The 15,913-nt window shown below is 36.4% G+C and overlaps 1 protein-coding gene across 1 annotated transcript in view; it reads left to right on the forward strand.

Moving 5' to 3' along the window:
• The first annotated feature begins 15,828 nt into the window (after positions 1 to 15,828).
• GABRA6 (gamma-aminobutyric acid (GABA) A receptor, alpha 6) overlaps positions 15,829 to 15,913 on the forward strand; it is a 25,025-nt gene continuing 24,940 nt past the window's right edge. The window contains exon 1 of the mRNA XM_010579120.1: positions 15,829 to 15,866. Within this exon, the coding sequence (XP_010577422.1) occupies positions 15,829 to 15,866 (38 nt within the window). The remainder of the gene's footprint in view (positions 15,867 to 15,913) is intronic.

A 15,913-nucleotide genomic window follows, 5' to 3' on the forward strand; every position in this document is an offset into this window, starting at 1 on the left:
CTAAGACAATCTGCATTTCAGTTGGTTATATAACATCCATCTTTTTTGTTAAAATAAAAATAAACTGCAAAATTCAGCACAAGACAATTAGAGACAAATATAATTTTCTTCATATCATAACCATCTTTATACCATTATTACTGACTTTGGATCAAAATTAACAAATTTGTATGTAACGAATGCAGATGAAAACTTATTTCAAGAAGTAGTAAAATTTTCAGACTCTGTTCTGATTTAAAAAAATAAAATAAAATAAAATCAGGAGTAGGCCTCATAATGAGCAAAAGTCACTCATGTAACCATGTTCAGATAAAAGTAAAAATAAGCTGCAAAGTTCAAGCAAGAGTTGAGTCAGATAACTGGGTGGATTCACATGCAGTTGAAGGAACATCTGTATACATAGTTTTTGCTCAGATAAAAATATTTTAGTAAAATATAGCACAGAGTAAAGGCTGGGCATAAAGATATTCTTCTTGAATAGCACTCTACACTTAGTCAAACTGAGCTTCTGGTCTACCCCAAAAAAGTAAACTTCAAGACCAGCAGCTGCCCTGCTAGGAATTTCTAGTACCTCCAAAACATACAATCAGCAATAATCATGCAGAATAGTCATCTAAATCTCAATTGGTCCAATGAGCTAAAGATGTCAAACCCTACTTTCTTCTTTATTTACAAAAAGGCATTCAGCACATTGTGGATAAAGAAATGAGAGAACATTACCAACATTTCCACAGCTGTGGAAATATATAATGGCCAGAAAAGGTAAAGTAACTTTGATAAGGGTATGGAAGATAATACACATTTTATTAAGGCAATTCTCTACTTTTAGAGAATTTACCAGTGGAATTCCACAAGATTTGCTGCTGTAGTCATAACCGAACTGTTAAACTTTACAGACTGCTACTACTGCAATAAATTAAATATTTTTGTAAATGCTTTAATAGGTGCATGTTACTACTAATACAATTAATTAGCGCTATGCACCAAACACAAATTAATAAAAATCAATGATGCCTTAATACTCATGATCAATATATTTCATTTCTATTGCTACTCTCCAAAACCTTGTGGCTATGAATTATAGGGCAGAGGAAGCTGAAAATAGGATTACTAACAATATTTTCAAGAAAAAAAAAATCTGATTCTCATGCATATTATCTTAATTGGTTATTGCAGTCGTTTAATATGATGCATAAGATAAAAATTCAGCTCAATGCTGAAGTAGTCTTACAGTCTAGGTAACCACACGTCATTGCAGGCAATTGTGTAATATAGCCTCCTGCCAGTAGATGGAGATAGGAAAACAAACGAAATTGATGTATAGCAATCATCTTCTGTTCAACTTTCGTTGAACTTTCGTTGTTTTGTTAGGTATCTGCATTTGTCAGAACCATTGCAAAACCTAGCTAGATCAGTGTTATCTTTTATTAATGTTGTTTCTAAGAATACTTTCTCTCCCTCAGGTACTCAGAGTACATCCTATAGGAATACTTTTGAAACTGCATTGTCACAGACCACTGCCAGCTAAAGAAGGCTCATTGCTACTCTGTCATTATTACACTCCATTCCCCTCCTTTCCCATTTTTATCTACAATTTCACATTCTCTGTTGTACTCTGTGACATAGACTATTATTATTTCCTGTTGTTCACAAACAGTGTCAAATGCGGATTAGGTAGTTGTATTCCTTACTGGCATTTCAGCTAACTTGTTCAGAAAGCCAGCAGCAATATGTGTGAGGTAGATCAAAGGGAGTGGGGAGGAAGGTTAAGTTTCAAACACAGTAAGAGTTTCACTGATGACAAGACTAACTTCTGATGCAGTACAGGAAGATTGAATCCAAATCACACCTTTCCTCCCACATCTAGATAGGTTTTGTGTTATACACCAAGAAGATTTGGATTGTTTCTTTACTTTCTGGTAAACAGTATTAATGCACTAATATAAAACAGATACAAACTGCAAGAAGGGAAATTCCAGCTAGAGAAATGGTAATAAAAAGTCATAGGAAGATGGGCCAAACACTGGAACAGACTACCCAGAAAGGCTGTGAAATTCCATCCTTGGAAACACTCAAAACTGAGGTGGATTTGACCTTAAGCAAATTGATTTGACTTTGGAGGTGGATCCAATCTTTGAGCAGGGGACTAGAACAGATGACCTCCAGAGGTCCCTTCCAACTTAAATTATTTTATGATTTTATGAAAGTATATTGCTCCTTTTCTTATCTCAGATATACCAAAAGGAAAGGTATAAATATCATGATATTAGCAAAAGGAAAAAGTAAAGCAACTTGGTATTTTTTAAAGTTTTTAGAACATAATAGGAAATAATCAGAACAAAGAGGACCAAGGTCTGAAGATATTACTAACATTTCTTCTCAAGTAAAAAACTAATATTTTTGTCTGTTGATAAGATGTTACTTGTCAGACAATGATAACTGGAATCATTCAGTAGTCTTTGGTTGCTGAAACTGACAGACATTCAACAATACTCCTACAGAAAGAATTTTTTACTCGAATTTAGCTGCTAAATCTGCCATTGATTTAAAAAATACTTTATTGAGGAAAGCTGGCAATTCCCATGAGGTACTTTAATTAATAATTTTCAAAGCTTCAGTAGATAAATGTTACCCTGTCAATAAAGGCTGTCATGCAGTAGCACCACAAGATCCAATTGTAGTAGGCACTGTAGAAACAAAGATTATCAACAGACTTCTGCAAGCTAAATAATCTAAATCAGTAAGGCAGACACATAAGAGAAAGGAAGGATGAGGAAGGCAGTATTACCATTACTCTTGACTAGGAAAAAGCAAAGGGTTTTTTGCAGTGGATTTTGACATTTGAATTTATGATGGACAGCAAAATCCAGAAACACAGACATTCTCTGCAAAACTTCCACTTCATTGTAGCCTTCCAAGAGGGCTTTCCTGATGTGTGGGTAATGGGAGCCCAGATAGTAAGACACAGCAAGTGGCTGCTCTTTCCAGTGCTGTTGGAAGGACAGGAGCCCAAAGACTTAGATCATGCTTCTTGATTTAGCAGACAGTGTGACTGCTGAGGACCTGGGTCAGAAAAACTTCAGAAGCCCACAGACATTCTTCATAGGAAGAAGCCCAAGGTTCTCTGCAGCTGAGACAAAACTTAAAATGTTCACTTAGCGTATTTATTTTGACAAACATATTTCAATACGAAATTTTCTTATCATAAGAATTCTTCCATCTGGCTATTACTATAATTTGTCCTTCATCACAAGCGTGGACTTTTATAGAAAGTTGTACACAGAAACAAATTTTAATAAGACCTGGGCCTTTATGAGACTATCCCATCTTCTTGTCAGCTGTAGTCTTCTCATGAGGCAAGATTTATATATGCTAGATCTCTCATGTATCAGTATTCTTGCATTCATATGAGCTTAAACATACATGCTTGTAGGTTCACACTCAAAAATATTTAATTAGAATAGTACATGCAAATAAGGACAGTACTAATAATTTCAGATTTTTGGGGTAGCTAAGCTAAACCAGAAGTAGCTGAGGCTTCAAAGACATAAAATGATGTGCCTGCAGAAAGCCATTACATTTGGCTGGCATATATAAAGGTGGACAGAACTCATTGGACACAATGAAAGCTGGCAAAAGTTAAGAGTCAGGTAATATAAAATTACTGCTGTAGCATTTTTCAAACACTATTTTTAAAGGAAAGGCTGCCTGGGAAAAAGTTTAGAGTTTGCTGACAGAGAATGCTATTCACTTAAATTTGGGGTAACAATTACACAAAAAAGAAGTACAGTAATACACTGTACAGATAGTGGAATTGCCTTTTCTGTTGAAAATTTATTGGGCAGAAGCTATTCTTTATCCAGTCTAGCTCCCATACATGTCATATAGCAAACACAGTATTACAGTCTCATCAGTTCAGAAATTATACACAACAATTTTCATCCACTGATCATCAGTTTCATCCATTGATCTCAAGGCATTTTAAAGGGAATCAGTATCCTTCTCCCCATATATTCAAGCACTCAGACTTTAGAAAGCTGAATTTACATTAGGACCTTAAGGCCACTGTGACCCAACATACTGATTAAACTGAAAAGAATAGCTTCTGTATCTTATTATCTACAACTGTAGAGTTTGCATAGACAAATCATGTTTAAGATTCAATTAGAAATACCAATATTGTCAGAAAGGGCTGACGTGTCTAAATGTAAATACTATGCTTACAACATATAAGCATTAAGCAAGATTTTTTTTAAAATGCTATGAATGCTTTTGTGAGAAATGGAGAAAGGGTAGCTATAAAAATTGAGAAAAACAAATGAAAAGGATACATTACAGCAAAGGAAAAAAAAATTTAGTATATTCACAGAAGCCTGCATGCAGAAAGGAGGACACTGATCCAGAAATAATTATACTGGGAAATAGGATAAAGAGGATAAAAATAGCTGCCATTAAACTGTTATTTTTCCTCCAGTTGTCCTATAACATAATGTTTTTTGTCCACTGCCTAAACTGTTTTGTCTCTTATGTATTACATGTATTAATACATATATGAAAAGATGACAGAGCTGATTAAGATTATATATTTATATGGATATATATAAATATATTACCTACTATGTGCAAAACTTAATAAACACGAAGTTGCCAAAATAGTGGAAGAAATGGAAATCTTTTACGTAAACCAAATATATACTTTCAGATGGATTTAATTTTAAATTGATAGGTTATTTCACTATGATCGAGTTTGAGGCTATGGAAAGTAAAATTACCAATGTTGAGGTGGAAGGAGATGAATGTACTGGGAACAGACAGGCACCACCCCATGAAACTGTAGGTTTGATAGCAAGCATTCTAATAAATCTGCTAAACTACAGCCTCACTTGATTGGAAAATAAAATGTCCATGCTTGTGCTACTACTAGCCCCTATACAAATTAACACTGTATAGCCTGTGGATAAAAGCACATGTTGGAGAAGGGGGGGGTGGTGGGGATGTTGTTGCAAGTAGACATACCCATTAGCATTGTCTTAACTGTATGTCACATAACGCAACTCCTGACTTTTAGACTTTCTTTCTCCAAGGTTCAGAGTAAAGTAGCAACCCAACTCTTTCAGTCACTGTGTACCTGAGGTCTAGAGCTTTTCTGCATAGGGGAGTTCACTGCCACCTCTTCATGTTGTTCAGCAAAACCAAGAATGATGTATTACATCTCTCCCTCCATAAGTCTATACATAAGAGCCAATGTTCAGGACCAGATTTCATAAACTTTGTCCATGTTTCTTTATTTGCAAGAGTCCTGATGATTATAACAGAAGTTGGGAGAGTTCACTAAGTACAGGGCTGGAATATTTATCTGGAATATCATCTATACACAAAGAACTAACAAAAATTCACTTCAATCCAGCTCTTGACACTATGTTTATTTATGTATCTTTCTATTTCAAGACTGAAAAGAACAATTTTTCATTAAGATATAAGTGTTAGCAACTTGAGAAGCCCCTGAGTATTATATACATTATAATAAAATTGTTCTAGAATATATTTCATTCTTTCACCATATATCATGTCAAAGAACATCTGGCAAGTATTTGAAGCAAATAATTTCTCTATGTCGTCTCTGTATATGTGTGTCTTTCATTTCAGCCCCTTCCAGATCCCCTTTCTAGTAAAGGCTATAAATAACTAGAAAGCACTTATTCTAATTAGTGTTTCTATATTTTATAACCAGTGACAAATTACTGATTCTAAGATGCTCATCTGAGAAATATGATTTTATCCACTGTAAAAATAGTAGTAAAGAATAGTATATACAGTACCAACAAATCTTTGGAGATAGAAAAAATCTGCAATAAATTACAATTTTGAATGCTGTTGTAAAAAAGGGGCAGATGATTCAAAATTCTTAAGAATTGCGAGACTGTTAAACAGCAAATGATTAAAATGTTAATAGATCACATGGCTTTTCTGTGAAATGCATAAAAAAATTATTTTAGGTTACATATGTAGCAAATACATGAGCAATCTAATAATCATTTTGATTCACATAATTTTCTATATAAATAATTCAGCATGAAATTTTTGAAATAAACCTGCATCTTTAATTCAGAATTTCATTGGAAGAGGGTACTTATTATACTTATTGAAAATAATTTACATGTTTCTGTTGTGTTATGGTGTTTCTTTGGGGTTTCCCCCCCCCACAGTTCACACTGTTTGGGTTGGGTTTTTTTAAATATATACATATAAATAATGCTTACATTTTATATTAGGAGAAGGTGAAAAAATAGATATAAATTTGTGTCCTAAAACTGTATTGTATTAGGTTTCATCTGAAGCCTTCAAATACATGTGTCAATTGACTGAGATAGCTAGCTCCTGTTTATAGTAAGGCATTTAAGGACAATCATTACAGAAGGATACAGCAAAGCAATTGAAAGTTTTATGTTCTCCAACAGGCCTAACAACATTTGTTAGAAAAGAAGTACATGCAGCAGCTTGGATGTAAATATATAGTGATTTAACCGCAACATAAGAAAGGGCATATAGATTTTTGCAGTACGAGCAATTAATAGTTTAGTGCATTCATTTGCTAGTCTGAAATGTTTGCAAACAGGTAAGCAAAATATTTGAGTATAAAAAGACCTCAGAAGGATATTTACAAAAACCAGCTACATTTTTCAAGATATTTGGAAGGTTAATCTTTTACAGTACTGTAACTTTGATGATGCTTCAATATAAGATTGATGTAAAATAACATGTACATTTCAATACTATTATGATTAATATGCAGATTAGGTGAATACAAAGGTTGAGAGAGAGAGAAAAAGCTGGTAGCTCCACAGGTAAAATCTGTGATAGTTACCATTTGTATTGTTCTTAATATGTCAGGAAAGTTGAGAATAAAACATTTTTCTTATTCTTTTTACTAATACAGAGCACTAAACATACATCTTACTGGTTTCTATAATGCAACCATATAATCTTTCCTAATAACTTCAAGCAACTGTTGAGAATGAACCTAATTAAGGAACACTTAACTGGCTTATCTCTGTTTAAGCAGTCAACAAGAGGGAAAGATTCTCGTGTCAGAAGGTGTGTTTTATGCAAGCATACAAAGTAATCACCTCCAACATAGGGGGTGAAAGAAATTTCAGTATTGTGAAACAAAGGAAAATAAGGAGAAAACTTTAAGGTTTACCAAATAATCCACAAGTAATAATTTGAGAAATATTACTTCTTCCCTCCTCCCCCCTTTTTTTTTCCTGGGAGGGCATGGGGAAGAAGGAAGGGAACGACTAACAGTTATAATTACATGAAAATTATTTGCAACACTAAAAGGGACAATTAAAAGTTTTAATTTCATATTTTTGTCTTAACAGATTTCTTATAAATTGTGCTCTATAGTACACAATATTAAAAGACAGTTTAACTTGACACTGCCAAACAACTTACATGAGGTGTTTGCTTTCTGTTTAACTGAGTACGCAGCTAATAGTGCATTCTTAAATGTACGAAAATACAAGCGCATGACTTTGGAACTCATGCATTTAAATTATGTATTTCAATTATATAACTGTTTCTGAGAGAATATATAAAACAGAGACAAATATAGATGAATTAATTTTACTCAAGTGCTTAGGTGAGTATCTACAGGGAAGCGACGTAAATCCAATCTCTGATCACAGTCAAGGAGTGTGAGCTAGAGGGGATAATACTGGTTATCAATGTATTCCACAGTTACTCTAGAGTGAAATATTAATGTGTTTAGTATAATAAAATATATATTTAAGACATTCAGGATCTAACACATATTCATCTTATTCAAAGCTACTGCAATAAGTTAGCACTTCTACATTAGTCTCTTAGCTAACATACAACCAAAAATCAGTGAACTGTAGGATTCTGAGAGAAAAATATGGATTCTCTAGACACATAAGAAGCCATCCAGGCAACATAGTGGTTTAAGTGACTCTGAGTAAGAGGCAAACAAGCTCTCTCTCTCTCCCCCCCTCTTCTCTTTTTGTTGTATTTTACTCTTGTGTAAAAGCAAACACCGCCTGCCCCCCCCCCCCCCCCCAATTAAAGAAGAAGTTCATTATTTCACCTTCCTTCAGGTCTAATATGAGTTGAAGGTTTTTAATCATACTTTTGGAAGAAAAATCAAGTATAGAAATATCCATATCTGAGAAGTAAGTTTAGAAGAAAGTTTATCCAAAAATAATGTGAAAACAAATTAAATTAAATTTAACCCTAAATCTCTACAATAAAATAAACCTCATTAGGTAATAGTTGGTAAAGACTTATTAAATACACATATGAAAAGTGCGTTTGTTCATTTAGTTTGATTTCTAAATGTGTACTCCTAAGGGAATATGCTCAAGGAGAGAATATTAACTAGCCTATCACAATCTTTTGAATCACTTGTCTAACTTCTGTATCTTGCGCAGTCTTACATATTTTTATCCAGGCAGCTTTATCTTTAAATCAAAGGCAATGATATTAACATGACTATGCTCTGCCTGTAAATCCTTGATAGTCTACCATCTACGTGACAGAATAGAAACCCATTTATCTGCTACCACACAACTAATAAAAGTCCAACAAGGATTTACTGGGCTTTTTTCACTGTGCATTTGGGCTTAGCATTCTCTCTAGACAATATAGAAAAGGACTGACCTCCAAAAAAGCAGAAATCTTGAGACTTAAGAATCTGTGTCCACTGATTCTTGAAATGTGAAGAATGACAGGCTAGAAACCATCTCTCTTATCAGACAGTTCCTGTTCACTGTAAAGAAAGAATCACCACTATTGTTACTATTATATAATCACAGGGATTATTGTAACTGTAACTAGTTAATATTGTTGAATTCACTAAGCTTCACACCAATTCAGGTGCAGTGAACCTGCAGTTGCCAGGGCCTCCTACCCCAGGTGCTGCTGCTGGAGAAGGGTTTCCTTCTCACCTGGAGCTTGCACCTTACACCTGTGCTGGAAACATACTCAAACAATCATAGGACCAATGTGTGCTAGGTTGACAGTCACACACAGGGAACTTGCTTCTTCTAGATTAGGACTGGGACACTTGCCAATGCAGTCAAGATGGCAAAGTTTATGCAAGATTCAGAAAAATAGAGAACATACAGTAGAACCTGCTTCTCTCCTACTATAACTGTCTGTCCTGAGACAAAGGATACTATTCTCTTCCTGATAAATTAATGCTAAGCCTTATTATTTAGTTGTGAATGGCTCTGTAAAGATTACCTATATTGAAATAATAATGGATGATTAACAGCAAGTACAGTTAATGTAACCTAGTGAATCAGATTTTTGCTTTCCATATAGTATCTCTGAGGTACAAGAGAACATCCTCTTTTAAAACAGGTCTGTCTTTCAAACACACACTACTGAAATAGCATAAGAAATTTGAGAATCTGACTACATAGATGAGGTCATCTGGAGAACCAGCAAGGTTTCAAAAAGTAAAGTATTCTTTCCCTTATTCACTTACAAAAAGATCACTCAGCCATCAGCTCTACTGTTGGTGGCGGTGCTTAAAAAAAGGTGACTGAAGCACAGGATGACACAGACTTAAACAGTATTGTTACCAGTCCCTGATTCCTTTCCCTCTGCAACTAAGAATAGGAAATGGTTGCTGCCATTAACTAAGAGCCCTCTTGTCAGTCGATATTGAAAGGTGGCTGGTATGGCAGATGGCAATAATGCTAACAAAAGAAAAGGTCTTTCGAATACTGAGGCAAGGGAGAGTTACACAGCTTACTCCTATGTCTTTCCTACCATGTCTGTTTTGCAGTGTGTCATGTCTGTACAGCAGGGAAGGAGCCTATGGGCTTCACTTTGGTTTAGGTTATTTGTAGATGGCAGGTGTACGAGACATCTAGAGAGAGCCATCAGCTTCTATAGAATGATTCATGGATGCTTTGCATTTCCCAGAAAGCTTTAATCATTATTATGACAGATAGAAATCGCTAAGAAAAACACAAAACCACACAATACTTGTATTGATTTATATACTACACAGCCAGTTCCATCTGTACTTTGAAATGTCATTTATATACCTGCATGGTAGGTGGAACAAGTACTAACAACTGAACAGCAGTCTGTCCCATGTCCTTCAAAAATATTTAATGAAGAATTTGTTTAATTTGCTGCCCAGTAGATCTGCCAAAAGCAAGCTTCCTTCCTTTACTGAAGTGTTTATGCTAGACTGCACATTGAAAAATGTCTGAGAATCAACCTGAGATTTGGAACAATATGTTATGGTTTCTGTCTGTTTGGACCTTTGATTTTCCTGGACATAAAAGCAAACTCAAGTTCAATCTCCTATGCATGCAGGCTCAAATATTTAAGCATTTATTATGGAAAAATAAGAATGTATGTTTGTATATGTGTTTGCAGGTGCATAACTCAAATTTGTATGTATGAATTAGCAAACAATTTTTCACTGTGGTCAAGCTTTGTACAGGCCAAGAATGAGTAGGACAAATGCACCTTTGCCATAGTGTGCTACCTCAGTTCTGAAAGCTGCTCTGTCCTGTGCCAGCTCCCTGTGTTGCAAGGTACCAATAAGGCAATCTGTGAGCAGATGACTCATCCACACTCAATATTATCAGTGGCAGGGTGGGGTGAGCAGCATAGGTAGCAATATGTGAATACATTCTCCCTGAAGATTTCTGAAGGCAGAGGAAATATACTGAAAGAGTAAACAGAGTAAATAAACACTGTCCTGTGACAGAAAGATGACCATCAAGGAATAGCAATTTGGCATGCATCTCACTTACACAGAATTGTACAAGAAAAACTATTTTTCCTATATCTCCACTGTATATCATCTACAAAATTAATTTCTTCACTGGGAAATAAATAGAGCTAGTTAAAAAAAACCCAACAAACCAACACCTCCCCACCCTCTGAAATCCAAATTTTTTCCACAAAGTAAGGGCACTTTTTAAAGAAAGTTTCCCTATGTCCCTTCAATTAATTTAGTAATCACATCCACATCATAAAAGCTTATTTCTTCTTACCTAGTATGTATATGCTGAAGAAAAAGACATGGAGGGGGGGGACACATCTCTGTCAGGGGCTGAACAGTTAGCATGTATCAGATTAACTGCACATACCGGAGACTTAACTGCAGTCTTGTAGCCTTTGTGCGAAATTTGACATATTTAACTTCCTAGTTGCCACAGAAACTTTAGTCAGAATATCTGTTTTCATTTCAAAATTCCTCAGTTTCAAGAAGAAAACAAACACATTTCTCAAGAAGTTTTCAGCTGTTGCAAAACTCATCTATTTGTCAGCAATAGTATTCCCAAATGAATTAGAAATATCATCTTTCATCACAGTGCTAATGACATCCTACAAGGTGATAAAATTAGCAGCTGGAAAGTGTAATCTTGCCACCACACTTCTCAATTTGCCATTCACTTCTTCCAAGCTGTTGTCCAGTTCATGCCACTTTCTCAACAAATTTCCAAATTGTTTGTTTGCTTAAATGCCCAAAGCATATGTTGCTGACAAGCTTTTTATAAGATAAATATTCCATTATTCCCACAAGAGCTTTGTCTCCCAAGAAACTTCTCTTCTTGTCTCTATGATCACTATTCCCTTGTAAAGCTTGCTCAGATCACTTACAAAATTATGATTTCCAAATAATTTTCTCAGCTATGTTTATTCTCAAACTGGCCTGATAACCACAGTCTCATTAAAATTTGCTGGTTTGATCTTGTCTGATAAAGGAATATGTGCATTTGATAGTGTGAGCATTTCTCTTCATAATTAGAAAATAAATACAAGAGTACACAACTTCTTGGTTCAAAGAATTTCAAAACTGCTGAGAAAAGGAATATAACTGTTTCACTCCTGAAAATTCCAAATTCCAGTACCTAAAGGGGCCTACAAGAAAGCTGTAGAGGACTTTTTACAAGGGCATATAGTGATAGGATATGGGGTAATGGTTTTAAACTGAAAGAGGCTAGATTTAGATTAGATATAAGGAAGAAATTCTTTACTCTGAGGGTGATGAGGCACTAGAACAGGTTGCCCAAGGAGGTTGTGGATGCCCCATCCCTGGAAGTTCTGCAGGCCAGGTTGGATGGGGCTTTGAGCAACCTGGTGTAGTGGAAGGTGTCCCTGACCATGGCAGGGGGGGCGGGGGTTGGAAGTAGATGATCTTTAAGGTCCCTTCCATTCTAAGAACCCAAACCATTCTATGATTCTATGAATTCCACGAAGAAAATATTAACTGAAAGGTCAAGATAGATTAGATTAAAATATCTATCCAAAGCTTATTTCAGCTCGTGATACCATCTAGCTCTGTGACAGACAGTAAAGTCCCTTCTACCACCTTTACCATGCAAAGGCTGATTTTAGCATTTTAGAAGGCAGGCTGGAATATTCTGAATGGATTTGAGATCTTTTTGCCTGTCTCTGACTCTTCTCTGCAAATTCTTTACAAAAAATATTATCATGTCATTTTCCTGCAGGGAAATCCCAGACTGAAACTATATGACTCATTCAAACCCTGCAGTCCACTTGCCCAAGTTATCTGCCTTGCCATCAGAGATCCATGCTGTCATGCAAGAATTGCTAGACTAGACTCATAAGTGAGATAATAATAGACAAGGGAGTCCAAAGAGTGTTCAAACTGATGCACATGTATACCTTCCTCTAGCTGCTTCTATACACATATTACACTAAACTGGATTTGCTCTAAACTCTCATTGATTCACTGCACTTGGACTCACACTCAGCTCCAACTTGCAACTTGCACTCCTTTATTTACAGCATTCATTAATTAATTTCAACAGAGCAAAGCCCAGTGCTGTGTAGCAGTATGAAAGCTAGCTCAGGGACTGAAAAGGGAATAGCTGTGTAGCACAGAATCCAATGCTAATTTACTTTGTTACTCCTGTAAATTATCCTTTTCAGCAGGGCAAGCTGGCATCCAGAGGTGTGCGCTATGCTCCTTACAGTAGCAATACTAAGGATAACCGAACATGTCACTGCTAGACCTCATTTAACTGTTGGCTGGGATTCAACACAACTGTCCTGTTTGAGGACAAGTGTCATTATCTATATTTTTATTTTGAAGGCAAATACTGAATTGTTTACCTGTCCAAATCACCCCTTTAGCTTGCCTTATCTTAAGTGAAAAACATAAACAGAGCACAGTGAACTCCTAGAACATTTAAATTCATAGTGTTTCTGTTCCCTGTTTTCTTCACAAAGCACCTATTTTTCATTCTAAATACGCTGTGAAGTAGGCTTCCACGGCTGGGCATATATCTAACCCCAAATTTCTTAAATTCTGTGCTTACATAGATGCTTTATCTATAAGACCATCACAGATGTCCCAGAACAGCTGCTGTGCTGGAGGTCCAACCTGGTCCAAAAAGTAAATGTATTAATCTTCTCCCCAAATTCCAGGGGAAAACCCCAAATATTCTATTTCTCTACTCACATCCTAGTCTATGCCTAGTCAATGAGACAGACTGTTGTCTTTTTACACAACAGGAGTCTAATTTGGAAGAGGGTTCTATTGAACAAAAGGCAGTTGTAAATTATATGATTAACAGAAAATGTGTTCTTGTTTAATTCACAACAAAGCGAAGTGAAGTAAAGGAAGTAAGGAGTGGTTGGTGGCCCAATGTAGCACTGGGCTTTTAATGCCCAGGAGATGCTTATTAAAAGAAGCTACTAAAATAAACCTTTTTAAAGAAGACAAATTGGATGTGTGCAGTTAAGCTGGGGGATGCCGATTGGACAAGGCATGTGCTTAATTCTAAAAAGTGTGCTCCTCTTGCACATTTTGTGAATGAAATTAGAATGCTTTTGCTAATATTTTGCCAAGACTTCTTTTTCCTTTCATTTGAAAAGGACATTATTCCAAGAGGAGGCGTAAGGTAAGCCACATAAAGTGATTCAATGGAGTCAGAAAAAGAAATAAAAAAACTTTAAAATGTGTTTATGTATTTATTACGAATGGAAGCATATTTGCAAAAATGGGCATTAGCGGCGTTTATATGCTAAATGCAGTTTTAGTGTTCTGAGTGATGCACACAAAAGCCTCAAACATGTCAGTAAGATCAAACATATTTGAAAAGTGGGGTAAAGTTTCAAATTGGTAGGTTTGTAAATCAGGACCAGATAGAAGAATATAATCCCCAGAAGGTTCTGATTTGTTGATTTCCCTTTTCTCCTTTCTACCTAGTAGTTCACACAAGCCTTTGATTTTTTCATAGATGCAGCTATTGTCTGTGAATAAATTCATGTAGATAAACGGTTCTGAGTATCAACAAAAATACTGAGCTATACTAGCTCATGATGAATTCACAGAGATCACATCTTTGGTGTATTCATAGAGCACCAAAGCCTCTCAGGAATCTGGGTTCACAGCTGTTGAAAGACAGAGCCAGAGCTCTGGCTGTGTGCAACCAGCCCATCTATGTGGATTATATGATGCTACTGCCCATGACAACAGGGAAAGGGACTCAATGACAGAGGATATCCTGTATTTTTAACCACATTCTTATATTATTTTGGTTTTGTAGCATCACAGTCTCTCTTAGACACAAAACTTGAGCACAGAACCCCAGTGTTGGACTTCAACTAGTCTTAGTGTTGAATACATGGTTCTAGTTTCATGCAATTACTTACTTTCCATTGCTTGATAGTTAAATACATTTGCTTAGAAGCTAGTAATGAAAATGTGGTTTATGCAACAAAATTTTATGAAAACAATTCATTTGCTTTGGTCTAGTTATTTGTTCCTCTGTATTACCATGAGGACAGAAAATTGACCCAACTGCTTTATTTACAGAGTTGCTAAATGACACAGGTCCTACGTCATTCATTGGCTTTATAAGAAGTAGTAAGGTCACAGGAAAAGCTGGAGCAGCCTGAGCTTGTTTTCCTTTAAGGCTGACTACGTTAACACACTTAGTGAAGGAAGGGACAGTAATGATCCAGTCAGTACTTATCAGGACAAAATTAGTAACGATATACAATCCCAGTGGTTTAAAAGTAAGGAGCTCCGATTCTAACAAAAGTCCTAGTAATGCCCTGGTTTAAAGTCCGAGTGAAATCTGTGTATGTAACCCTCCAAAACAGCTTAGTATTAAAAAAAAATAAAAAATCCAAAAACCTGAATCAGTACCAACTTTTACAGTTCAATGTTCGTATAGTAACATGTTTAGATAGTCAAACCCTCTATACAGTTTTGAAGGACTGATCATGAGGAAATCTGTTGAGAAAGGTCAAAAAACCCAGTAAATTGAAAACTGTAGGGTTTGTTTGGTTTTGGTTGTTTGTTTTTTTTTCAAAGTTCTAATGATGCAGAAGCTGCATAATAATCTCCCTGTGAACCATAAACATAATAAAAGCTGAGGCCATTTCTAACATAATCTCTATCAGCAAGATGCCAGCGCTTTTCCAGATTTCCTAACGGGTCCCTGCTAATTCCATGCCAAAACTAGCAGTGGATTTCTTCCTTTTAATCTCCCCTAATGCCTTATTCGATTATTGTCACTGCTCTCCGACCGCGCACCGTCCCTTCAAACCCTAATTCCTCCCCTGGAACAGTCGGATGAGGCTGAACGGCGGTGGCGAATCCAAAGGACACACAGGGCCACAGACAGCCCCCGCCTCCCCACCGCGGGCAGAGGGCTGCCGAGGACCACGGGGAAGGGGGTGAGCCGGCCGGACTCTCCGATCTCCTCGCCAAGAGGGGAAGGAAGGATGAGCACCGACGCTTGCTCCAGTTGACGGGTCTGAGGGCACCTGCGCGTCCTCGCACGTACCTGAGGCATGGCTCTGCTCATCGCCTGGGCGTGCATCGCTGTCAGGTGAGCTCCCCCCCTCGCCGGCCCCTAGCCCCACCGGCCCCCAAAGG

This window comes from Haliaeetus leucocephalus, unplaced genomic scaffold (genome assembly GCF_000737465.1).
Source record: "Haliaeetus leucocephalus isolate CR32 unplaced genomic scaffold, Haliaeetus_leucocephalus-4.0 Scaffold656, whole genome shotgun sequence".
NCBI classification, from domain to species: domain Eukaryota; kingdom Metazoa; phylum Chordata; class Aves; order Accipitriformes; family Accipitridae; genus Haliaeetus; species Haliaeetus leucocephalus.